The sequence below is a fragment of the Vidua macroura genome, chromosome 5, assembly GCF_024509145.1.
Source record: "Vidua macroura isolate BioBank_ID:100142 chromosome 5, ASM2450914v1, whole genome shotgun sequence".
Lineage (NCBI taxonomy): Eukaryota > Metazoa > Chordata > Aves > Passeriformes > Viduidae > Vidua > Vidua macroura.
The window spans coordinates 15956950-15984523 of NC_071575.1; the positions used below are offsets into that span (position 1 = coordinate 15956950).

Sequence of the window (27574 nt, forward strand, 5' to 3'; positions counted from 1 at the left end):
TTTATGCATTTTTTTATGAAAAGCTTTCTGCAATAAGCTTTCTTTGCCATCAACTGAAGAAGTGAGACCTTTGAAATCAATTTCAGACAGCAGGCCTGCTGGTTAGAGCTAAGTATCTCGTTCTGACAGACTGCACAATGCTTGAAACCAATTTCTTGTCCATTTCTGAAAGATTCCCTTCAAATGAAAGAAAACAGTAATAGTAAATGCTTTTCTAAGCTACAGATTTTCTCAGTGAACATAATATCATTACACTGAGCTCCTACTGATTGGGGAGAATCAAATATTGCAGGACTAAAATAGCAATTCTTATAAGGCAAAACTCTGCTCTTGAACAATATAATTCAAACCTATCAGGTGGAAATATCTCTATAGATTCCTATATCTATGGAGATATATTAATATATATACAATGTATAATATATAATATATAATATATAATAATAATCTTATATCTATAGACTCCTATATCTATAGAAGTACTATACAACTATTAAACAGCTTCTTCTTGCAACACATGGAAAAAGGGGGTGTTTTCCCAAGAAGTACAGACCTTCAAATTGAACATAATGTTAAGCTTTAAAGTTAGTTTGGTTTATACTAGTTTTACAGAAGTGTATTCCTGTTAACTTCAGTGCATGTACTCCCCTTTTCATCAGTTTAAGCAAGTTTGGAATCAAACCACAAACCTTTAATGACATTTTAATGATCCACTTGGGGGAGCTAGAGGGTAATTTGTTTCCAAATTGATTGTGGCAAAATGGGACGCAAAATTACAGAAAACAAGAGCAGAATCTTCTACTTTTTTCAACTCAGTGCTGATTGATGACCTATATTAGCTTCTGAGGCAAAGGGTCTCCAGTTCTTATTAAAATTCCAGCAATTTAGAGAAAAAAGAATCCCAGTTATAACTAGCTTAGCAGTAGACATCTGTAATGCATCAATCATATCCTGACTTCAATTATGTACCTACAAGATACATTAAATGAGACAAAACACACGAGGCAGAGTTTGGCCCTTACACTGCATTTTTCTGCTAGTTAATATCAATTGTGACAGCAAGAAAAGAAAATCTAACATTCAGTGGTTTTGTCTTCCAACTAATATGAAATAACTCCTTTTATGTTTTTCTTTCATTTAGATGCTGGTCTCAGGCTACAGCTGCCTGTGCCTTCTGCAGCAACAGGGCTTTGCACCATGGTTAGGTTCTTCATTTCTCCAGCCTGGGACACAGTGGGAACTGTTGCCTAGCATACAACTACACCAGCTGCTTTATCTTATGCTGATTGACTGTGGTTACTGGTAGCCTTTGGGCTGCTCTGGGACTCCGGCACTAATCAGATGTAGCATCTCCTATACCTGAAGGAAGAGCAGAGCCTTTTGTCTGTGAAGAATCAATAATATATGATATCAGGCTTCTCTCCATGTAGAGGTTGCTCTAAAAGTTAATATAAACTGACATTACAGTTGATTTCAGAAGTCACAGCAAAGCTACAATCCCCAATCTTTTATAAGAGAAAACAACTCACTTTCAGAAACATAGCTCACATGAAAATTCCTCTGGCAGAGCTGTACTGTCAATGTCTTCACTGTAACATTACAAACTTCACTATAACAGCACAAACTTCCTCTCATTCCAATTACCCTACAGCACAGTCCACATTAAAGTTTACGGTTGCCTATATGTGGACATCTAATTAAACTGAGTCATGTAAATGAAGTTTGAAGCAAAAGTGATAATTAAATAAAAACCAGTGTTATTTTAGAACAACTTACTAACTATAAGGTTTCCTTATTTTATGTCTAATTCAGCTGAAGCTGTGTGCTTTGTAGCTACAAACTCCCAAAATACATTTTTAAATGTCATTCTGCCTCCTGAAGGCAAACACAGTCATGCTGATTGAATACCATGCTAAAGACAATGGCAAAGTAAATGGAAGCAAAGGGCACAGCCAACCCAGGTACAGGCATGAAAGGTGTAGTCATTAAGAGCATTTGATGACTGCATTTGTGGTGCAAATTGCTTTTCTGCGTTCTCCTTGATGTACAAGGCCAAGTACTATATAATGTATTTGGGAGGAACTGCTGCTATAAATTAATCAACTTACATTAATTAATTCAATCTCCCATATTTTTTTCACAAGGTCCATCGATGTATAGCCATTAATTAGAAAGGATTTGGTATAGTCACCCAGTTCAATGGAATCCAGCCATTCAGCTACAGAGGAGGGATTGTAACCATCGTGACCGATCTGCTTCATCTGCAAAACAAGGATGAGCAAAAATTACTGGGGATACCCATTAAACACCTTTCAAGACAGGAGTTACATGTGTTATTTTCTTTGGGTCAGTTATCTTCTCTGATCAACAGTCTTTTAATGGTTAGTACAACATGAAACAATTTTGTGATTAGGCAGTAATAGAACTTGGTTTTTGATGCATCTTTTTCTTGTGGAATCTTGCCTTTTACAACAGAGTGTATACCAAGACTGTAGCTGGAGTTCAATTCTTTCTAGACATCAGAGAATCCATAAGTGGGGGAAGGCAAAAGGGTAAAAAAGACATTGATATCCTTATTGCCCAAAAATGTCAGATTTTCACATCAGATTTCATAGCAGGTAAAGAAACTAGACTGAGAAATGGTTCTTTTGGTATCATACTGCAAATGAAATATATGGTCTTGGTTGTATTATTCCTAATTTATCTTTTCTACCAGGCTATATGTTATTTTATTACAGCTGAGCCTGCACTATATTTTTCCACCCCCAGGGAAGGTTTAAAAAAAGTCTCTTTCCTCTACCTGCTCACATTTTTCATGGCATGGGAATTTAACATGTTTTAAGTTGCTCACTGTCTGATAAGTCGCCTAAGACAGGATAACTGGATCAGATATTATTGGAATGGAATTGACAGAATAACATACACAGAAGTGCACCACTTACATCTATATAGAAGCACAGCCACCTAATGTCATAAATCTTGTTTTCATAAAAAAAAACTAAGAAATACCACTGGCATCTAATTTTTCTGACTTTTGTTAAGCTGCCAGGACATAAAAGCTGCAATTTCTCTTTCACAACTGCCTTTCAGTGACACAAGTGAAGACTTTCAAGATACTCATTAAAGCCATTAAAGATAAAACTTATAAAGTCTCTACCTGTGCAGTTTGTTACACCACATTGTTATAATGAATTTTAAAGTAATCTACAATAGTGGCAAAAATAAAAGTAGAATGAGGTAGAAAAAATTATGAAATAGCCTCAATTTTCAACAGTATTCTGCACATATTGTCTTTCTATGGAAATGTAACTACTGCTAAGTTGATAATACACTGAACTGGTAAATTGTTAAGAAGCTTTAGAGGGTTAGAAATCATGGGTTCTGCATAAATTCTCCTGACTGTGCAGGTGTGACTGCGAATAGTAAAAGCCAGTTTCCCATTTTTGCCTACTAATATACATTCCTACTTTATGAGAAACAATGGAAGTGTGACAGAAACAGAATGCTTTGAGATTAAATGTGAGAATATGAGAATATTCATGTTGCAGTGTGCCTGCATCACTCCTCTCTGGCCTACTGATTTTAAAAAGGGTATGCTTAAATAGACACTTGTAAAGCAAGAACCCAATAAATGGAAGAAGAAAAATCTAGTATAGAGAAGACATGAAGACAAGGAATAGGCCCACAGGGAACACATGAATTTTGGAAAATATAAGGTATTTTTGTTTCCTTCCTCTAACAAAGGAAACTGAAGCACCATGAAAACAATTTTCAACGTATTCAGATAGGGCACATTATGCAAATTATTTCTTGTGTTTCTTACTATTTGATTTTTGCATTCAATAGATTCTGATTTTAAAATGGCTTTTTTTGGCCTCCTGATTTGAGAAAACCCACGCAGTCCGGTCTGTACTTTTGCTAACCCTTCAGCCTCTATGAAAAGTAAATACAACATGGCAAGTTTCTAAATTCTCAATTCCCCCTGGAGATCTCCATCAAAAGAATTGTTAAAATTGATATTCTCTACAACAGAGTTGCAAAGGGCTGCAGGCAAGTAAACACAGGTGAACAGTGCAATAAACAAGAGGTTGAGAACAACTGAAATGGATGTGACAATTTCAGTCTTCAGATTTGGTGCCAATAGACAAAACTGTTATTGGGTCACTCAATAACCTACATGACAATACACTGGTCTGTTGTAGGGTAGCAGCTGATTCTGCAAGCTTTTTCCCTCTCCCAGATATTTGCTTGTATTCAAAGCCATGCTGCAGGTGATGCAGCTGGCTTAGCCTGGGATCAGATCTGTGTGAGGAAGAGCAGTGAGAAGTCTAGCCAGGGCTTTAGCCAGACCCCACCTTTTGCAGGAGCTGCATCTGAACTCAGGTCCATGTCCTGACACTTGCCTGAACTATGCTGTAGGTATGTCTGTGCCCAGCCCTCATTTGTTCATCCTCAACCACAGACTCACCCTCCAAAGTGACCCTGTCCTGTCCTTATCCCTGTGAATTTCCTCTGGATTTGCCCTGGGATGTGGCTGTCACTGCCACTGTCCCTGCCCTACTCACCTTGTCCCAGTGCTCCCTGCCCACTGACCCCTGAGCTCCCAGCCCACCTGCCCTGGCAGGACAGTTGCTACTATCACAAAAAATTAATCTCATAACTAGAATATTTACTATTGGTTTCAGCACAAAAGCAGTATTTTGTTTTGTCATTAACAGAGAACCACTCTCTTATCTAAAACAGGCTTTATAAAATGCATCTAGAATAAAAATGAATCAAATTTCAGTATCTGTCCTCTTGTATGGAAAGTCTCTTTCTGTTTTTTAATAATACCAACTTTATTAATTGTCATTCATGTTACCTGAATGTTTTCCTTTCAAATACTTACTGACAGACATATTGGTTATCTAGATGTGACAGTATCATTAATAGTATCTGCTTTTCATATAAAATGTTATTGAGTTTTTAAATAAAACCACTTTGAAATATCTGTCTGGAAGTGCTGCCCTTTTACTTTGCCAGAGATACAGTTTAGTTGCATCTTACCCCAGTCTTCATTAACAGGTCATGACTCTTAGACTGTATCTTTTCTTCTATACTGCACTATTATCTTGGGCTCCTCTCACAGATCATTGAAACCCCGTAGGCTTCCTTGTTGATTAATATTTCTTGAAAGAAAAACTCCCTCCTACCTCCTGAGTGCATTTCCATGCATATTTCAATCATTTTGCACTAGCTACAACACAAGCACCAGTGATGTCAAGCATCCAAGTAAGGTGCACACTGACTCAGATCAATGTAAAATTTCTGAGCTTCAAGTCATGACAGTGTTTCAGACATTAACTGCTCATAAATAGGGGCACTATTGTTCTTCCACAGACACTACTACCAGTTCATTCAGTAGCTTAGAGAGCAATACCAATGTCAGTTTTTTCACTGCAGAAGATTTTCATGTGCCGACTGTGGAAAAGGCTAGGAATTGAAGCCCAAAAGATTTAGAGAAAAAGAAATGTTTAAGAAAATGTGATTCAAAAAAGTAGGGAAGAAGATACAAACCATATGAGATTTCTCTCCTAGGTCCTATTGATATACCATTAGTATCACTGCCTTTGAAATGAATAGAAAGCAGAAGCCAGAAAGAGGTGTTTCTCATAATAAAATAGCAATGTCAAGTAGTATTCTAATGGGTTGAGAAATCCCTCACAAGAGACCATCTGTACAACAGACTTTTAAAAAAGTATATCACTGCTGTGTCAATAGAGCATTTTACATAAGGATAAAAGGCACTTGAGTTTTTTGTCTCTGAAAGGTGGCCAAACAAACTCAAATAGAGCTTCAAAGTAATTATATATGCACTAGAAAAATCAAGGTAAATTCAGTAGCATGAACTGCCATGAGTTTTCTCTGATCTTCACAGACAGATAGAGAATTAGTACTATGTTCTCTAAAGGAAGTATCACTATCCAGTGGAGATTAGTGTATGTATTAAAATCAAGCTTTTTATGTGCTGTAAAAGGAGGATGAGATTACTTGACTTTCACAGCTTTTTAAATGGTGGCTATGATTACTGAGAATTTATGCTTGTGTTCATTTGGAAGACCTTCTTAGCAAGCATATAATGTTTTCTTTTACACTGCTGGCCCGTTCAAGAGCTTTAAGCAGCATTTTTGAGAACTTATATGAAACTATCAGCTACCCAGCTAAGAAATTTTGGGTAGTTGTAATGGGGGATATATCAGCTCTTTTTTTGTTTCCTGTCTTTGTCAGTTGTCTGTTATATATTTTGTACTTCACAAATGTGGTCAGCTGGAGTCATGTAGTTGGAAAAGGAGATCATTCCACCTCTGGAGCGTTGAAAGAAAAGGCTCAGACGAGTGACAGTTCTGAAGCCCAGAGAGCCTGGCTGGAAGAGGGGCACCAAATGGAGCTGGTGCCTGCAGTGCCTGGGCAGTAACTGAGCCTGCGGTCAGGGGCAGAGGGGCAGCTTTCACAGGGGATGGGCACAAATGACAAAGGACTGAGAGGACTTTGCCTGTGCTGCTGGTAGAAAGGCACTGAGTGAAACAGCGTCTGTCTGCAAAGACACAGCAGGTGAGGAAGAATTGTATATAAACTTTTTGGGTTTCTATTCCATCTAGCCTGTCACATAATTTAAAAGTTAACTATTCAAGCTCCTGTTCTATTAATGCTTAACTTTTCTTTCCACTAATCAAAAGCCTTCTGTCTTCTTGTAGAGCTTGCTAGAAAAAGACAGTACAGGCACATTTACATCACAGCAGTGCTTGATTCAGGATCTTGCCTCAATGGAAGGTCCAGAACACCCCTAACTGAATTCAGCATTTCCTACCTAAGATTGTCAGAATTGCAGTAGCCATCCTTTCCATGTTTTTTTCAGCTGGAATCTGTCTTCCCAATTTAAAGGAAAACAGACGCACACCTGGGGGATTTTGTGTTTGTTTTTTTCTTTTTTTCTGGAGAAATGGAAACAGTTCCACATCCAGAATGAAGAAACCTCCCAGTTCTTCATCAGATACAGTATGTGGGACAAGGGAACAACAGCTGTCATTCAGTGATAATGTATGCAACAGCTCAGACATATCCATTGCATAAAATGTAATTTTAAGAAGACCTAAAGATGAAATTTGTGGACTAAGTGGAAGCTATGACCTTTGATCTCATGAAAGAGTTTAAGTCAGCTCCTTCAGGTTGCCATCCTAGTCTTGTTACCAATAAAAGGGGATAGCACTTCCTCTCATGTAACATATTTCCTTGCCTGCTGACTATTCTCAGAGCAGCCAGTAGATATTGTGGAGCCAATCACAAATAAGAAAGTATAAAAGAAGCAGGAAGCTAAGTAAGACGTCCTGTATGGCAACAGTGGCAGGACCAGCAGCATGCTACTGTTATCTACATGATACAGATAAATGTCAGCGTGTCATGTCTAGAGTGGCTCTCTGGTAGGCTCAGACAAGAAGGAAAATGTTTGTGATACTGCTTTCATCAGGCAGTTTTGAAGCATATGCTTGGAGAGGACATTTGGTCTGTAGGACCAGTCTGTAGTTGGTCTGAAGTAAACACTTAGAACTATAGCTTTCATGTATCTAATTGCTTCTACTGATTCTTTCCTATTGTGCTGCATTATTAAATAACATAGACTACTTATTTGTATTTCAGACTTGAAAAATTCATGTGTTGTATTGGATTCTAATTGCTTTTTTCTGTCCTTACAGTTAAAGGTCTTGCAAATGGTACAGTGAGCATCCCTTCAAACCAGGAAAGTAATTCCCAGAGGCTAAGAAGCAGGGAAAACAGCAGAGTAAAAAACATGTCCTTTGAATCCCATTTTTCATCTTCACTACCAGCAGACCAGAAACAAGGAGTCACAGTCAGAAAGGTCATCAACATTTTGCAGCATCTCCTAGTTTGGAAACCGTCTTAGGAATGGAAGTGCTAAATGGGAGGTAATTAAACACCAGGACTGCAAGCATCTTGCTGAGCTCTGGGGTGTCGAAGCCAATAGCAATATAGCAACAGCAAAGATCACATGATGTAATCTTTCTCTGTTACATACACAGCATAGTTAATGAGCACATGCACAGTCATTCTGCTTTCCTAAATGCCAGACTCGCTGTGCTTGCACAAGAGTGTTATATATGAGTAATAAGTCCAGCACTTTTGGAAGCAGAGCTTTATAACACCAGGATGTGCTCATAGCCTGCTCAAATCCTACTTGTTCTGCAAAGCACCCAAGAAAAGAGGCTGGCTGCCTGCACACCACTGCTATTCCCAAACCTGCTTTGTGCTGAGACCTCTCTGTGCAGGAAGGAACAAGCTGCTTTAAGAATAGCTCTGAAGCCAGAAGAAAGCTGCTCTCAGCTAACATCTTTCTTCCATCTGTCAAATGAGAGCATGTGTTCCCATTATATGCTGGGAGAAGGAGCCATACACTGAGCATCCCACACAAAACCAATCCTCTTTCTTAGATAAATTCTGAGAGGACCTAGGATAACTGTCATTTAAAAAAAACCACAACTTTTTGAGGAACCCACTGAGAAGTCACTCACACATAAGTTTGGGATGTGAAATATCTGGCCAATGCTCCTTAGGTTTTCTATGTAACCTAAATGTGACTAAAATTTTATGCCAATTTTAGGACTGTTATTACTTTCTTAGCCAATTAAGCATACACTGCACACAATTCTTTTCTCAGCATTAGTTTTGTTCTCAAGGTAATTGCAGCTTCAGCATCTTTTTATATGTTATCTTCACTTCTCAACATATCTGAACTTCCTTTCAATAAGCATATAAAATCCTCCTCCAAAAATTTATTGATTTCATTTTTTCATACAAAATCTAAAATGCAATATTAAACTCTGCTATGAAATTTGCTTTAAGACTCATGTCATGTATAAAATATTTCCATTTCAAGAATTAATTTTGCAAATGATATTTCTACCAGACTGTCTTAACTTTATATTATTAAAATAAGCCATAAAGTGCTCTAGTTAATATTGATGTGAAACTTGAGTAACTTAAATTATGTTAAGACAAGAATTAGAGCTACAAGCTTTAATCCAATAAAAATAAAGAGTATTTTGGAAAGAAGCATTCTATCTCAAAGGTTTCAACCCTACCTGCCTGCTGGTGGATACACCATTTTTCCCTCTTATGAAATGTTCTTCTCAAATACAGAATACAATGGGAAAACATTTTGAGAAACCTAGGTAAACATACCCTTTTATACCTGCATAAGAGACTACAAAGATTAATTAATCTATTTTTGGCTAAAATGTGAGTATTTTTCCCTATTTAAAACCACTTCAAGCTCAAGAGAATGGTTCCTAATCAGGATACTGGTGTTTGACATCTAGAAATTTATGATGACTCTTTAGGAAGGCAGCAGTTTTGAGTAAAAAAATTCAGCTACTAAATACATGTTGCATTTCCAGGCTGCAGAGATGAATATGTATCAGAACAATAAAAAGAGCTTTTTAAAAAGGTATTTTAAGACCTTGATGATAGATTTGTTGCTTGATTTTTACCCTCTTAACTTATTCAGGGCTGCCTGGGGCTTTAAGGAACTGTTGCTTGATAGGTGTTTTTTAAAGCACTTAACTTCCACCTCAAAATATGAGCAAAAAAGCATCTCAGGAACATTATTAGTAAAACTAAAAATAACATCATTATAATGTCATTAAGTAAAAAATGCATGGCGTCATCAAGATTTAAATTAAATGAAGAACAGAAAAGAGGTACAAACAAACAAACAAACAAACAGAATTTTTATCTAATGAGCTTCAAATTAATGAGACTCCAATTACGGTTTGAGGTCTTAATATATTTAAATGGCACGCACTATTTTGAATGCAGGATGACAGAGCTGAACTTATCAACACACAAATAGACATACAGCAATGTTTCATGGTTTGTTGCAGGATGTGAAAATGTTTTATGTATTTAGCAAGCTGTTGTGAATACAACAAGGGTGTGTTACATTAGATAAAACTTCCCATGATCCTAATTTTTGGGCTCTATAATCTGCCTTCAATGGAACTCAGTTAATATAGGAAATTATGCGGTTTTACTATGTAAGCTCTCTTACATTGCTCAGTCATTTATGTGGAGAAACATGATGCACAGCTTCAGCTTGCAACTGCATTTGTTTTGGTGTAACATCCTTGCATCAGACATGTTAACAATGTAGTCCTTAGGGACTGCCTTTTTAGCTCAACAGGGAAGAAGCTAAAAACTATCTCAGCATTATTCATTCAGCACATGCTTCAAGCCATCCTGTGTTAATAAATATTAACAATCGATTCATTAATTTTGAAAAATGTTAACAAGACCACATGAAAGCTGATCTCTCTAAGAAGCATGAGAAACAGTATAAATACATCATCAGCTACGAGCTCAACTAAAGATTACAAAATTTTTGTTTGAATGATAGATAGTATTCCTGAAAAATTTATAAATTTTTAAAAATTAATCTTTAATGTCTTTTGTAATTCATCAAATGCTACTTTTAATACCCTACTTCTTGTACCATTTATCTCATTTGTCTAATATGGTACATGGAAAATGATTCTTTTTAATGATCTTTGGTGTTTCCGTGCACAGACTCACATTGCAGCATATATGGATTGACTATCACCTCCAGATACAGAAATTGCTTCACAGCTTCTGATTTTCCCATACAAAAGAAACCTTTGTGCTCTTTTACAAGTTATCCATCCAGGAAGCCTTGATGCATCAAAATGCCTTTTCCAACAATAACCACTCCATGGTCTAAACCGCAAAATCTTTTAATAACTCTTGTCATTCTCCAGTATTATGAAACTTCAAGTGGACTAATCTCTATTTACCTCAAATACTTCCAACATGCTGCTACCAGAACATGCAGTGCACTTTACACTTGATTTTATTCCTGCCCTAGTATTTTGCACGAAGTATCAGCATCACATGTGACAACCTTCTGAGCCCTACTAGTGTCTGCTATTTGTCATTCATTCTCCTTACAAATTAAAGTAGTAATTTTTCATGCTAAGTCCACTATCTCCTGTTTGGAATGGTAGTAGAAGCCTCCAGTGATGCATTCTGGTATGCAGAATATTCTATCACTGATTTTAAAATCCAGATTTTAAATTGGCTAGCACTAAAAATGATTGGGAAAATGGCTGCAAGTTTTACTGTCTGCTGGTGAGAAGCAAAATTCATATACAGAGCAGAAAATTACATATGCAGCCTGCAGGAAGTCTCTGTACCTCACACAAAAGGCAGGTATTAGGAAAACAATTTTTCCTCCAATGCTTTTAAGAGTACTTATATAAGGGGCAAAGTATTTCCAGGGCAACTCCTATGTTAAGATGGGCATTCTGGGATTCATGGACAGCCTTATTTGCACACATGTAATGGCAGTCTATAATTAGGCTGAAAGGCCAAAGGTAATTAAAATTCATTCTAAACAGCCATCATGTCAAATTGCAGATTTTACTTTCTTTTGCTTTGTCAACTACATCTATACAAACGGAGTCCAATGCATTGACATTATTTTATGCCATATTTGTATATGCAAAATATGTGTCTATAAAACCAGTAGAGCTACATCTATCTCCATTTGAAAAAGTGCTTTAAATAATGTGAATACTGCAGGGGTTAGTTCCCTCACTTGAATAATAACAGAAATTATACCTTTGGGAGAAGCTGGATTGCTTGGAGTATTCTCTGTCTGTGCCCAGAGTTAAGGATTCCTATTTCCAAGAGATCCTGGTCCTCCATCACGTTGCTTCCCTAAAAATGGGGAAAAAAGATGGAATACAAAATTAAAAACTTAACAGATGCCCTCAATACTCTGATACAGGCCCTTCTGTCACATTTAAAAGAGAACACTTTGCTTAACTTATAGCATCTGACAAGAATAATAAATTACTGATGATTGCATTCATTTTCACAATAACAAAATATGGTGGCAGGTGCTTGAACCCATGGACTATTGCTACACTGCTGGCAGCACTGCTGGTGGAAAAATTGTAGCTCCCACTCAAGCCAAATGCCAGATGTGAATGCTCTTTCATTTGGAACCAAGGACATGACTACAAAATTGTTCAGAAACTCTCCATTGTTTCAATTAACCTCCTACCTCACCTATCTATTTATGATGTTCATTTTTCTCCAGCTTGAAAAAAACCAACACAGAATAAGATGAAGAATGTTGATGAAAATAAAATTATTTAGTTCATTGATAGTAAAATTATGAAGAAAGGGACTGGTATCAACACACTATGCAGTCCCCATTTAACTGTACCAGTTCAATCCTAACTTTACTTGTCACTGCTTTTATATTCCTGCTTGTGGGCAGGTCAAATAGTTCCAAACATTCAAATAGCTGAAAAAGACCATCTGTTCAAATAATACACAAAATAATTTCCCAGAAAAGTTAATGAAAGAAACCTCCACAATTCAAGCATCTTTTCATAGCAGTTGCTAGCAGTAGGAGCTACACAAACAGGGCAATACAATTCCTAAATTCAAGGAGTCTGACACCACCTAGTAAGTCCAGCATTTGAAGATCAATGATCTAAAGATCTGGCAGTGACTACTGAAGGAAGCACTGGAGGCACGATAGTGGCTCAAAAGGGGAATTGAAGACAGGGATCAAGTCAGGATTGCTGACAATCTTGTATTCTTTTTTGAGCTTATCATTTCAGAAAAAAAAAAAAAACACCTCAGCTTTTAAAAAATATATTTTATTTTTAAAAAGTTTCTAACTATTACAGTTGAAAACAAAACCTGAAAAAAAAGATGACCTGTCTTGATCTCTTAGCCCTGTTGGAGTCTCATGACACTTAACTGGCTAGAAGCAAGAATTCTTACTCATGCTCATTTAATTTGATCACTAAATAGGTGTTATGTGAGCAAATCCATGAAAACTTCACCTCTATCTTTCCATTTGGCTTGCTGCTTCTGACTTAGCACAGCTCTTAAGAAGTGGCAAAATGAAAAGCAAATAGGCACATAACAGAACATGCTTAAATGCTTTGCTGAGTCAGGGCTTAATAAAGGATATGACTTCTTTCTGAAAATAAAATCTCCTGTCCCAAAGTAGCATGGATTCCTTTCAAAAATCACCACGGAATATGGAAGACTTCACTCTGTTCAGCTGCTAAATCTCCACTCTATTCAGATGGACTGATTAGTTTACAGGTGTACCCCTGAGGACTCTCAAGTGCTACTGCACAGAGTACCCTGCAAAATCTAGGTGATGTCTTTTCAAGGGAATCGAGGAAACCTTGCAAAGCTATAATATTTTAAATTATACTTTACACTAAGTGGTATGATTTAAGAATACAAATCTGCAAATCATACCCTGAAACAATCTGTGTGCAGCATTCAGAACAGGGCAGGCAGACACCTGCTCTACAAGGAGAAGCTGTGCAATGACGCCAGTTTAAGTAGAACACCTGATGTAAGAATGCCTGCAGCATGGGCTGTGCAACCAGTGATAGTGATTAGATGGGGGTAATACCCCCTTCATCTCCCTGTTAAACACATAAAAATTGTAATTTCCTCTTTCTGCCTTTCTCTTTTAAGTAACCAAAAGGAGGCTGCAAACATACAGGAAAGACTCTTGAAAAAAGTCATCCATTTTGGGCTGCATTCTCCAGCGGCTGGAAACAGCTAGCATAAATGGATTTAAGGGAACTGAGCCAACTGAGGATCCAGTCCAAAACAAAGGCTATACATTTCCATTCATTTTAATAAATGCATCTATTTTTTTTGCTGCTACTGCTTTCACTTCATTTAACAGTTTTTTAGATTTCACCTTCATTACTGCATGATGTTTACACACAATCATGGTGTACTCATCACTGTTTACTGGTGCCTGTAACCTTGGCATACCTTCAAATATTACAATGTTTAAAACTCAATTAAACTAACAGGCACAGGAAAAATATTTACATATAGTTGCTGCATCACAGAGAAAGAATTATTTTATTAAATTCTTTGCTATTTTTTTTCCTTATGTATTATTTAATGTATTTTTTTAAAGTATGTCAAGGTTACAAAAGCAAATATTTAAAACTCAGGAAAGCCTGGAACTCATGTTGCCTCCTCGTTCCCAATTTAATGAGGCAACAACCTTCTCTTTGAATGTGCTCAGGTTTTAGAGCTTTCCTGTGTTAATGTTAAGTGTCAACAGTAGCAGACACTCATCCCTCCTGTAAAACTTTTTTTTATTTTATTGTCTTCTGCCATGGAGCTAAAATAACTTTTTATCTTTCCACAAGAGCAAATCAGGGTAATTTAGATACTCAGTATAATCCACTCCTGCTTAGCATAGAGGAATAAACTCATAGCAGTAGAAAGCTGCTGTTTCATTTGCAGAAATATCTGTGAAGAGAAAAAAACAGCCTATCTCTCACAGTCCTGTCTCCCTAGTATCTGCTCACATTGCCCCCTTAATCCTATTCCCTGATTTTTTTTCCTGATTTTTCCTCTTGTGCTTTTCCAGTCTCTTTCCATAGGCTCTACATTGAGAGTGACGAATACCTAACTTCCTTCTGCTACAAGGGGAGAAATTCTCTCCCTGCTCTTAGCTTCCATCTATTATAAGTTGGGCCAAATGTAACCTCAATTAACTTTAGAGATGACATGGTAAATGTAATTAAAATGAATATGAATGCAAGACTGCCTTGTCACATTATTTCATCCTTAAAAAAAGTTGAGCTACAAAGTTGAAGTATTCACCAAAAAGAAATTATCCTAGTAGACACCTAGAGAATTTGAGTCCAAAGATTGAACTCTTATATGCTTACATGCAAAACAGGTTCTTATAACAGGAAATATGGGACAGCAATTTCTACTGAGCTTATTCTGCTTTCTGTAATGAAAACATAAGAGACTTTGTGATACTGGAGTTTCTTAAGTCTATAGGAAAACTTAGCTGGAAGGAAAGCTTCTTAGAATTAAAGCCATAAAAACACATCAAAATCGCTTATACAAGGACGGATTCAGATCTCGTTCACTTCAGCCTACAGTGTTGAAATTCCTGTGTTATTAATGCATAGTAGTCTAATGAACTGGAAAGATCCTGCTTCTGAAGTTCCTGTTAGGAAAGAGTGTATCTGAAACCCTCCACCCCCCAGATTTGTGGTTCTGCACAACTCCCAGGATCATCATCTTTTTCACTGTAAGCGCACACAGGAAGTTAATCTCCTGAGCAAGAAGGCAGTAGTTTCACAGAACAGTTGGGCTCAAGAATGAAGGAAAAACTGCATGTGGGAGACTGGAGGCATATGAAAAACAACATATTTTTAAAAACCCAGAAATTTTGCCAAATTCTGAGATAGTTCCTATAAATGAGTTCAGAACAAAATGCATAATGATTCATTATGAGATAAAGATGTCACTGACATTTATTTGGGTTGTTCAATACAAAATCACCTCTGGCATTCTCCACCTAAATACAGTCTTTCCCAGAAATTCTGGATTAGACCTAAGCACCCATATGCATTCTACCTTCTGCAGGAACAAAAGAACTCTGAAGATTTGTCCCGTAAGATAATAAAATATTGAACAAATTATTAAAATGACTGGCATGACTGTATGTTTCACATTCCTCCTTTTGTACCTATGTTTTTAATTTTCCTTCACATATTTTTTGTGCTGGAGAACTATCATGAAAAATTCTAATGTCTGGTTCTGTCACCTAAGTAAAATGGTACAGAAGCTTTAAAATAGCTGGCAGATGTATCACTAGACTTCTCTGGAAATTCAGCCACTGAAGTTGGAAGAGATGAGCTATGGGGAACAAAATGACTGAAAAAGGAAAGAACAAATTGACTTTGAATTTAAAGCTTTCTTTCTCCCCTGCAAAGGAAAAAGACTTACATAAGAAATAGATTATTTGGGGGACTTTTGGCTTTAGGCTGGCAATGCCAACTTAACCAGTTCTTTTGGTGCTCATCTGTGTCAGCAGAGGAGGAAAAGTAGTAAACTGGGTACCTAAAGCTGTGTAAGTGCTGCTGCTCAACAGATTGGGTCAGAGTCATTTGCTGTGCAGCCATTATTGAGACCAAGGTCGGCTGCAGATACCAAGTGCTACAAGGTAACAACAACTTCTGGCAATGTTTTATGTTTCCGATGTACTGGAAACTGGTTTGTCAAAGAACAGGATTGGTGTGGGTAAGGGAAGGATGACTTCTGAAACAAGTACAGGGTTGATGGAGTAGCAGAAGTGCTTGCATCACTCCCAATGTGCAGGGAGCACTTTATACTCTTCTTTGCCCCATCCCAGTCATCCATGTAGTAATCTGCTGCATCATCAAAATAATGAGATCAGAAGAGACTCTGAGGAGCTGGTACAGGTTGCATCCAGCACACAGCAGTGGGTAGGATCATGGTGCATGTGTAGAACAAACAAGGTCTGGTGGCTGTTTGAAGTGCCCTGCCAATGTCTCTACCAAAGTGTACTTCACTGAGCCTCACCTTGATGGACTGAGACCTGGCACTGCCGGAGCACAGCTGGGGCATTTCAATGGAGCTGGGCAACAGGCCTCATACTTCAGCTTACGAGCTGCTGGAAATATGGCCTGGCACAGAAAAGAAAATCTGCTGGGTCGCACACTTAGCTGGAGTAGCCAAGTGTACCATTATCCCTTTCACTCAGATAAGAGAGGTGGGAGCAGGGCAGGAGCAGATGGGAATGTTCTTCCATTACCCATGGTTGAAGACTGAGGTCAGAGACAGAAAACAGATCAAAAGCACCAAAAAGCTCTATTCTTTATTACTTTATCCAATCCCAGATGCATATTGGTGAGGGAATAAGGACTGCTACAAAGCACATCCCCAACGGCTCACTCAAACAAGCCTCCTCAGTTGGAATTGCTTTGTTTCTCATCTACCTAACCCTAATATCCTTCCAAATTGTATCCTCTTGAAATAGTGGACATCTAAACTGCTGTCTGGCTGGGAACAAATTAAAGACATCTCACAATGTAATTAAGAACACACTGAATAACCAAGATTTTTCTTTTTCATAATTAAATCATAAGCCAAAAGGTTTTTTCAACACAACACAATTTTCCCATAAGATAAAATAATTTATTTCTTAGAGACTTGCAAGAAAGGACTAGAGAAATGTAGCTTTCAATAATGAGCATTGCTTCTTATTAGTGCAAAAATTTCAGGCAATGTGTCACATATTTAATTTCCAAACAAGAACTGGCAAATGACCAGAATTTAGCAAGCTTCATTACAAGTGAAAAAGTTGCCTCTCACTAGTATTTCCACTGTTAACATGACAACAAGATCTGTAAGAATGATTACGGAGTTAAATGTCCAACTTCTACTTTCAGGTCAGAAAGACTTCAGATTCCTTAAGATACAGCAGACATTATTTCATCTAAAAACCTGACAAGATTTTGTTAGAAAAACCCCTGCAGAACCATGGAATTTTGTCTTGGGAGAAAGAGATTGATTATAAAATATGTTCGGAAGAAAGGACCAAGCACGTTGCAAAATAATCATTTGATAACATTCTTTCAGAATTAATTTGCTGTAAAACTATTGATACTCATTCTCTATCTTCACCTTGCTCTATTTCAAGTCTTTACATTTATGACTTTCTTAGCAGTTAAATAACCCACAAAACCAGAGAAAACTGAAAGAGAGTTTGCCATGTCAGTGTCATTTAGTCAGGAAGTAAAAATGAGCTACTACTAAAATCTTAACTAAAAAAAGGCCATTTCACTCAAAGATAAGGGTGGGGTGATAGCACTTCTGTGTACAAATTTGCAACCTGCATAAAAAGTGGTGATTTAAGTAGGGCCAATTTATCAAGGAGTCCCTACAGACCTGAGTCCCATATGAGTTAAGCTTTAAAGATCTCCTTCTGGTTCACATTCAGCTCTTCCAGAAATGAACCTGAAGCAAGCAGTGCCATCCAAAGCTTTTCAAATATTGACATTCAAATGATCATACAGTCACAGACCTTTCACACAACAGGAATAGTTAATTAAAGTGTAGTGGTAATTAAACAACATGGATAGCTGGGACAAGGATTCTTGTAGGAAGAATTTATGCTATTTTTATCCCTCCTCCTTGTAGCACTGATTCATTACAACCAACACAATTGTCACACACAAATTAACTCCACAGATAAGGTGGCAATTGAAAAAATTACCTCTGATGTCACACTTGGCCCACTTAATTACTAATGCTGTGGACCCAACTCTGTCTACCTATTTAGTCATAACAATTCAATAATATAATTATTAATACTTACCCAAATTACATCTTAATGCCTTGAATGTATATTGTGAAGATAATTTCACTTCATTTGAGTAATGAAAATTCCAGAGAGTCTTTATTGTACCATTATTCAGATTACTTGCTATAAATGCTGCTTAGCTTGGATGCTAAATTTCTCAAAGGACCCACTTTAAAAATCAATATTACTGTGAGCTAATTAACAGACTTCTAAAGTCTCAGAAAAATATTCCTTTCTCCAATAAGTGTGTAAGGCTGTGGAGTGCTAGAAGGGGCAAAGATAATATTTTCAGACTTACCAAAAATGTTGAATACCTACTCTGTAACATGTTTTAACCAGCTAACACTCTGGTATTGTAATAAATAAAGAGGTAATAATAAAATAACAAATTAACTTTTGTAATAAAATTTGGTGATGATTGCTGCCCACCAACATGCCTTCACTAAGAGCAAACTGAGCTTGACAAATTTGGCAGCCTTCTGCAATGTGGTTACAGGACTGGTGGATAGGGGAGGGACAACTGAATTCCTCTACCTGGATTGTGCAAAGCATTTGACACTGTCCCACACAACATCCTTGTCTCTAAACTGAGGAGGCATGGACTTGACAGATGTGCCTCTCAGTGGGTAAAGAACTGGTTGGATGGTTGCATTCAAAGAGTTGTGGTCAATGGCTCAATGTCCAAGTGGAGAGCAGGGACAAGTGGTGTCCTCAGGGATTGGGCATGGGACTGGCACTGTTTAAGATCTTTGTCAGCACCATGGACAGCAGGACTGAGGGCATCCTCGGCAAATTTGTCACCAACGCAACTGACACTGAGGAAAGGGATGCCATCCAGAGGGACCTTGACAGGCTTGGGAGGTGGGCTCAGGTGAACCTCATGAAGTTCAGCAAGGCCAAGGGCAAGGCCTTGAACGTGGGTCAGGGAAATCCCAAGCACAAATACAGGCTGGGCAGAGAATAGATTGAGAGCAACCATGAGGAGAAAGGTTTGGTTGACGTGGCTGGGCAATGTGCACTCACAGCCCATAAAGCCAACCATATCCTGGGCTGAATCAAAAGAATTGTGGCCATCAGGTCAAGCGAGGTGATTCTGCCCTTCTACTCCGCTGTTGTGAGATTCCACCGGTGTGCTGCATCCAGCTCTGAAGCCTTCAGCACAAGAATGACACGGACCCCTAGTCCAGAGGAAGGTCATGGAATATCTCTGGAATATCTCTGGAATTTTTTCTGGAATATCTCTTCCTCTTCCAAGGCTGGAATATCTCTTCTATTAAAGAGATTTAGGGTTGTTCAGCCTGCAGAAAAACTATGTGATCTTTCAGGTCCCTTCCAACCTATTTTATAATTCAATAATTCTGTAATTCTATGATTTTGTGAAATGTAAAAACTCAGTTCACTTCTCAGAGTGTCCCATACAAGTAATTTCTTCCCCATATTTTTATCAGCCATAGTAATGTGTTTTAAAATGTGAGCCACCCAAATCACCCCAGAAAGCACAAAATACAGAGTCAAAGATACTAAAATTCTGGGCAGGATCCATACCTTAAAAATAGGTTATTCCCAGAAGTGGCCTGTCAAATAGCAGCAAGAAAAACATTCCCAACAAAACACGTAAGTTTTCACACTTACACCCTAAAGTTATGACTGACATCTTCAAGCACTTGTTCACCTCCTGCCTGCAACTGAACCCTGCTCACACTGGTGGCTTTGCCTGTGGGCTGCCTGGTGTTCAAGCTCCCAGTTCAGAGCAGACAGAGCAGCTAGGAAACCATGTCAATCCTTTGTGGGAGTCTAGAAAGTAGGCCCTCCTCTGAAATGTCATCAGGGCTTGATGTGGCAGGAAGTTTCAGAGCATGCCCAAGGCAGAAACAGGAGCACAACATGAACTGGCTGCTGCTCTTTCTTAAAACGTGTCAAAAGGAGGAAGAATGGCTTTATCTTTCTTTCTCATAGAACAGCCCACCTGTTAGAGGATTCATGCAGAAGGTAGATCAGATTTACCTGTCTTTCTCATACTCAAATTTCCTAAAAACAGAGGAAACTATGCAACAACTATTAGGAAAGGGAACTCTGGGTTTGAGGAGGAATTGCTCATTGGTCCTGCTGAAACAAAATTGCTGTGAGGTTTAGTCAGTAAGTCAGAAAGAATATTATCCTTCAGACCAGTGGCAGCTGGTTGTGGTAAATCAATCTTCTAGGGCTGTTTCTAGAAATGTTTCTGGTTTATATCTAGTGACTGCAAAAAAAAAAAAATTAAAATTTCATTACTTTCTTTCATGCAAGTATCCTAACTTCTAAGCTACAGGCTTATGCCTGTGTTTTTCAATTTGAAAGAACAATGAAAGAACAATTAAGCAGATGTCCTTAGCCAAAGGGTTGATTCACATGTCAAGATCCAGGGAGCAGGGAGCAGGACAAGAATTCCAGCCTCCAAATAGTGTCTGATGCATGGATGCAAGTGGAGGCAAAACTTTCACATATAACTCCTGCTTCGGAGCATCTCACTGGCCTCTGCTTAGCATTGCACACCCTTTTTCTACTTGCCTTTTCCTTCCTGTTCAGTTATGCAAGGCCTTGTTTGCCTATTCAGCAGCAGACATTCTGCTCCCAGAAACAGGAACTCTACAGTCAAAATTACTGCAACTCAATGTGTTTTTATTATCGTCTTGGAGGCTTCATTTGGCTGGTTTTTTAGTGCACCCTGTGTACTGCGAAATAGAGTCATTTCCTGACTGTCAGATGCCCAAACTATTTTCAGGACCTAGCTGCTAGTAACTGGATGTTGTTGGGTTGACTGAAATGGCTGGTTTGTTTAATATTACTAAATATAATAAAATACAAAGCTGTTCCCAAGAATGAGAAATGCTGGAAAATGATGGTGTTTTCTACATACCACTGATTTGTTATGTTTAAATGTATTTCACAGTCCACCATGCTGCTTTTGATATGCAGCTGTGCAGCAAGGTTAAAAGGTAAGAGACATTGTGAGATAATAAGAAACTGGAATATACTACCTTTCTCTAGCTAAAAATTAATGTATTTCTTTTGCCTGCCAAATATAGTTGTTATATTGAGAATCATTTTAACATATTCTTACAGATTGTTTGCTAAGGCAAGCACAAAGGATGGCAGGATTGAATAAGGTTTTGTCATCTCCCATTGCACACAGATACCTTTTACATGTGATTTTTCTTATAAAAACCTCTGTGATTTATTTCCACAGTATGTACAGAGATATTACTAGCCCTGTACAATAATCCCTGAGGCCCAAGAGGTAAGCAGAGATGGTCTCCATTTTCTTCAAACCCCTTCTAAAAATAAGAGAACATTTGATTAAGGGTTGACATTTTTCTTTTCTTCCTTTGCTTGTTCTTGTAATTCGTTTCACATGGGAAGTGGGCTGTGTTTTTCTTATCCCTTCCAACTCAGCAGCCAGGGGGCTGGCTTTGCGGGCCCACTCCCGTCACCACAGCAACCAGCAGATCGCTGTGATGCGATCCCATGCGCTTTGTGTCACTACACAGTGCTATTGTTCAGTAACCATTGGGGAGAGGAAAGTCAATATTCCCACGAAGGAGGATTGATTATCGTTCCACTGGTCATCCTGTGCATCACGCATGGACTGCTGCATCACCTTAGGATGTGCTTCACTTCCCATGCAGTGACTTCAGGAATGACTGGTTTGCTCCATGAAGCCTGTGTTCAGCACCAAGCAGACCCTGCTTATCAGAAACATTGCAGAGAATCTGAATTGGTCCTGCAGTTCAGAAGCATCAGTATGACCACATTAGGTGAGATTAAAGGTCTCCCTAGCTCATTGGTCCAGTGTTTCTGCTGTTGGCCAAAACTGCCCAGAAAAAAAAAATCAATAATTTACCTTATATATATTACTTTTTCACTCATCTTTGGGCTAATTTAAAGTTAAACACATGTGCATTCAGCTACACCAGAGACTGAGTGATACAGATATATCTATATATACCCAGCAGAAGGAAGAGCTGATTTTCCTAAATAAAAATCTACCATAAATTTGAATGGATACATGAGATCCAGCAGCTCTTTAGCATTTTGAGGAAACTGATTTACCATGCCTTTTCTAGACTGCAGCAAAACATGCCTGCACTGCAAAGCTCTTTTTTTTTTTTTTTTTTTTTTTAAATGTGTTGCAGAGATGACAGAAACACAGACTATTTTTCTTATAAATTAACTTTGGGAAGATGTATTCCACAAGAATAGAAGTAAAAGCACATCCTTCCAAACTGTGTTATGATGGCAGACCCAAAGTTGTAGAGATCATGGAAGAAAGGATATTTCAGAATCATCCCCCCATACTTGGCACTGGTGAGGCCACACTGCAAATCCTGTGTCCAGTTCTAGGCCCTTTACTACAAGAAAGACACTGAGGTACTGGAGGCAGTCCAGAGAAGGGCAGTGGAGCTGGGGAAGGGGCTGGAGCACAAGTCTGATGAAGAGCAGCTGAGGTAGCTGGAGGTGTTCAGCGTGGAGAAAAGGTTGCTCCAGGGGGGACCTTATTGCTCTTTACTGCAGCCACCTGAAAGTAGGCTGCAGCCACCTGAAAGTAGGCTGCAGCCAGGTGGGAGTCGTCTCTTCTGTGTTACAAGCAATGGAACAAGAGGAAATGGTCTCAACTTGCACTGGGGAGGTTTAGATTGTGTATGAAGAAAAATTCCTTCATTGGAAGGGTTGTCAAGCATTGGAACAGAGTGCCCAAGGAAGTGGTTGAGTCACAGTCCCTGGAGGTATTTAGAAGACACATGGATGTGGCACTTAGGAACATCATTTTGCAGTGGACTATGAAGTGCTGGGGTAATGCTTGTACCTGATGATCTTAAGAGTCTTTTCCAAACTAAATGATTCTAACAGAGTCATAATCACAGACCGGTTTGGGTCAGAAGGAATCTTCAAACATCATCTAGTTCCTGTCATGGGCAGGGACAATATTCATGTTGCTCAAAATCCCTTTCAACTTGATGAATGAGTCCAAAGAATGAGAGAAAAACATTCCATGTATGCTAACCTTATCTAAACAGAAAAGGCTCCATTTTGGAAAACAACTGGGTAGCCACTGACTGATATGCAAGAAGTGCACTCTAGAGTGATTCACTACATTTCTTTGTATTTCTTTTTCAATTCCTGACTACATATTTTTAATACTACACAGTATCATTTCATGTAGCGTGGTCCAGCTATGTCATGGATAATGCAGCATCTCTAACCCAGAACCTATTAAAAAAAAAGTGGCTACCAGTTTGTATGCTGTTGACTGGATCTCGTATAAAATATTAACTACTACAGGCTTCAAAATAGTTTGCCCACAAATTTTAAGTATCTTGCCATTGAAGAATAACATTTATAATTCCAAAACCTAAAAATAAACAAGCACATCCAAAAAATAAACAAATGCAAAATCAGATTTCTGGTTGTGTAAGCCAGATAGCAAGTTGCTTATTTTCTGTCCGCTTTTTTCCTTCATGTCTGCTTCTTTTTTCCTGTGCAACTTATTCACAGCCCACATATTTTAAGAAACAGTTCTAATATTGTGACCTTTCTTTCTGTACGCATTCTCTGCTTTATTTACACCTTTTCACTCTTTTGCAAATGTTCTCATATTGTTTATCTCAGATAGAACACAAAAGCAGTAATTAGACTACAACAGTTCTATGTTTTCTACCAATACCTGAGTAGTTAGAAGCTACAAATACTCACACAAGATGTCATTTTTACACCAGCCCATAAATTAGTTGCATATCTAATGGCAGACATAATCTCTTATTAGCAGTGAATATAAGGGAAAAAAATCCACCACCTGAAGAAGCTTGTTCAGAGAAATGAACTATGTAACTTGTGTTCAGCTGAAGCAAGTACTGGCTGTGAAACCTAAAGTCACATATTGGTCTCATAGACATAGTCTTAGCACCTTGAGATAGCCCTCTGAACTCTCCATCCTGACTAGCAAACAGTATTTGTCTTCAAGAGCCTTTTCTATAAAGGTAAACCTCTGCTTTTTGTCCAAGGGGCTGATTATTCTTCTCATGATGTACTGCGTTTTCTGGCACCCCTCTTCCTGATGCTATTGTGATGAGTGTTTCCACCAATCCCTTTCCATACAAGGATACTGCATTTGACAAATAACTAGGGATCCTTTGGGGCCTCCTCCTATCCTAACTCAAGACAAGTGGTTTACTGACACTTCACATGTTGCTCCATGAGCTAGCTTTTTCTAATTTAATTTTTCTTTGCAGTAAAAAAACTATTCCTAATAGTTTGGCAAACACTTATGAGTTTCCCTTGTCCCTCATGCCTCTGGTATTTGGTCCAAACAGACCAGTGCTATCAACCAATTGCACAATACAACAGTATGCTCCTGATCTGGTGAGACAAAATTGTGGGACACTGTGACTTCACTTGATATAATTTCTAGATTTCAGTACACCTTCCTAAAAGGAACAGTCACTTCAATGAATAAAACAGACAAAACAGGAGTTACTAATCCCCACTACACATTATAGAAATGTCACGAAGCTACAAAATACCAGACTGCAGATTGTTCAACATTGGCTAACTACCCTTCGCCCCAGGTTACATATCCCACATGGCACCAAACACACACTATAATTATATTTCTGAATAATCCAAGAATTCAGTACAAGAGGATGGATTGTACTTGGAAAATAAGGCAGCTGATATTTCTTCTTTTAGCCTTTATCTTTCTCTGTGTGGGTCCCTGTCTTATATATAGTTTCCCATTGAAGACCTCACCAGTAAGAATGACTCACTTTCTTCAGACTTTTTTTAGACATTCATTGAATTAATATTAGACAGCTCCAAACAATGATTTAATGTATTTTATAAGACTCCATCAAAGCAAGGTGGCAATTTAATACCCATTATATAGATAAAGAATAAAAGTAGGAAAAAAATAGGGCTAGAATTAAAAAAAATTTACAATATATTAGTTCTCAATGCATAAATGCAGATATTGCTTTCTTCCATTTCAGTAAGTAATTAGTATCCATCTACATCTGTATTCAAGGGACAACTGTAGTTATATTCAGTTTTAGCTGTGAGCACTCGTACTTCAGCAAATCAAAATCTGCTCCTTCCCTTTGCCATGTGTATTAGAGGATTTTGAGTGCAACAGTTTTATCAGACAAGTTTGTCACAATTTATAGCTAGCTGTCCACGTAAATAAGAAACCTGAGATATCCTGGAAAGTGGAAAAATCTGAATAACATGGAACTACAAAGCATGCTGGAAAGCATGGCCAACTCTCTGCAAGAACTCATCTTAAGCCCAGACATGGAAGCCAGTTTTCACTCAGCACCAGCTCTGTTGGGCTTGAGGTGCGAGTGACAAGAACATCACTGTGACAACCATTCAGTTAAATGTCCTGCTTTTCAAACCAAGTAAAAATGTTTTAGGTCAGTAAAAGAACATGGATGTGAAGCAGACATCTTCTGTCCCCCTCTTTGTTTTCAGTTATTTCATCTCCTTTTTTTCCTCTCCTTCCCATCTTCTCTTCATCCCTTGGTCCCTCCCTCCTTTGATTTGGAGACCAAAGGAAAGAAATATGGTAATTTCTACTTAGGAAAGAGGAAATGGAGAAAAGGAGGACATAGGCAGCATAAGAAGAGTCCAGCCTGCAGGAATGGTGAGGAGAAAGAGATCTCAGAAACCAAATTAATTTTGGGGGAAAGGGTACCTCAGAAATAAACAGAAAGGAAGAGTGGTACTCAGACAGCTCCAGGGGAGACAAGAGGAATGTTAATAAACTCTTTCTGCCATGAGTTCATTTTATGGAATAAGATACATGACTTAAAGATTAAAATAATGATAAATTACATTTAGGAAGCTCATACACAGAAAAAAATGTTCCTGATTAGTTTTTAAAAATTATTAAATTAACTATTAAATACTTGTTTTGCTATTCTATCCAACCCTTGTCACTGACTTAATTCAGAACTGAACTGAAGGTACTCAGTGAGATTCCTCAGGTAATCTGGCTACCCCTGACTCCCTCCTGAGAAAGTGTTGTTCCCAACTAAAGGTCCTTAGAAATCTGAATGTAAAAAGTTAGACACAAGCAGATAATTATCCACAAGATAGCTCAAAATACACAGATATTTCCATCCCAGGATCCTCTCTTGATTTCCTATATGTAGGCCAGCAAAGTTACGTAATTTCCCTCAGCCAGATAAGGGAATAGAGAGGCATTTTCTCCAAACTCATGATTCAAATCAAAAGCTGACCTCAGAGAAGACCCTTAGATATATTGTCCTATGGGTTCTCCATGGACCAGGCTGCTTCTGCATGTCCTAGCAAGTGTTTTATTTATTCTCTTTTCCCCTGAGTCTCCATTTCTTATTTGTGAAGAATGAGAGAAATCAGGATGTTTTTTAAACAAACATATACTTGAAGCAGAGTTAGGAGATAGAGGGAAATCATCCATACAAGCAGCGAGAGCAGAATTTTCTGACAGAAAGCTTGATATTACTGAGAGTCATAGATTTGTTGGTATGTAGGTTCTTTTGTATAATATTCCACTCTTGCTACATAAAGTTATTTTTCTGAGCAGAAAGCGAAGACCTACTATTTCTATAGGCAATAAAAAAAGTACTTAAAAATCAGAGTGTCAGGAGATAAAAAGCTCATGGACAGAATAGACACATTTCCAAATTCCAAGGGAGATGGAAAACAAAATAAAATAACTTGCATTGTCAATTTGTAATTCCTTTCTGGCAACAAGAGGGATGCCTAGGGAATTCAGAGAAGCTAACAGGGCTATAATATTCATACTATATTTAAAAATGGATCAAGGCTAAAAACCAATTCAGTTGTGCAATCTTTTATCCTAATGCAGCATAGCAGCTAAGAACTGCTATTTCTTTTTAAACGCCATCTTAACTTACTTCAAGAAGTGGCCTTTCTATGTGATTAAAAGGGGAGCTGTTTGGAGAGAACAAACCTCAAAAAGTGAAAAAGCTGGGAAATAGTTCTGAATAATTCTGAAGAACAGAAGCTATCAATCATTTCAGAAATTTAAGAGCTGTAACTGGCTGCAACAAAAACCATACTTTTTCCTAGTGTAAATTGTAAGATAGCAGTGAATAACATACAGGATTTCCCCCTTCTTTCTGACTACAAAAGGGGATAGTGCACAGAGGGGCCACTCTCTGCTAATTTTTGGCTGCTAAGTAGGTATTCAGAGAAAATAGCATTTCAGATTTATACTGGAAGGTCATTTGATAGGTATTTATCCAGTGTATTTTTATTCACAGAATT

At 38.0% G+C, this 27574-nt stretch overlaps 1 protein-coding gene across 4 annotated transcripts in view; it reads right to left on the reverse strand.

Annotated features, from left to right (window-relative positions):
- Window positions 1-27574, reverse strand: part of ANKS1B (ankyrin repeat and sterile alpha motif domain containing 1B) — a 396726-nt gene that overhangs the window by 150005 nt on the left and 219147 nt on the right. For all 4 annotated transcript variants that reach the window (XM_053977912.1, XM_053977910.1, XM_053977915.1 and 1 more), the window contains 2 exons: window positions 11689-11787; window positions 2109-2261 (listed from right to left, as the gene is read on the reverse strand). In XM_053977912.1, coding sequence (XP_053833887.1) covers window positions 2109-2261; window positions 11689-11787 — 252 coding nt within the window. The remainder of the gene's footprint in view (window positions 1-2108; window positions 2262-11688; window positions 11788-27574) is intronic.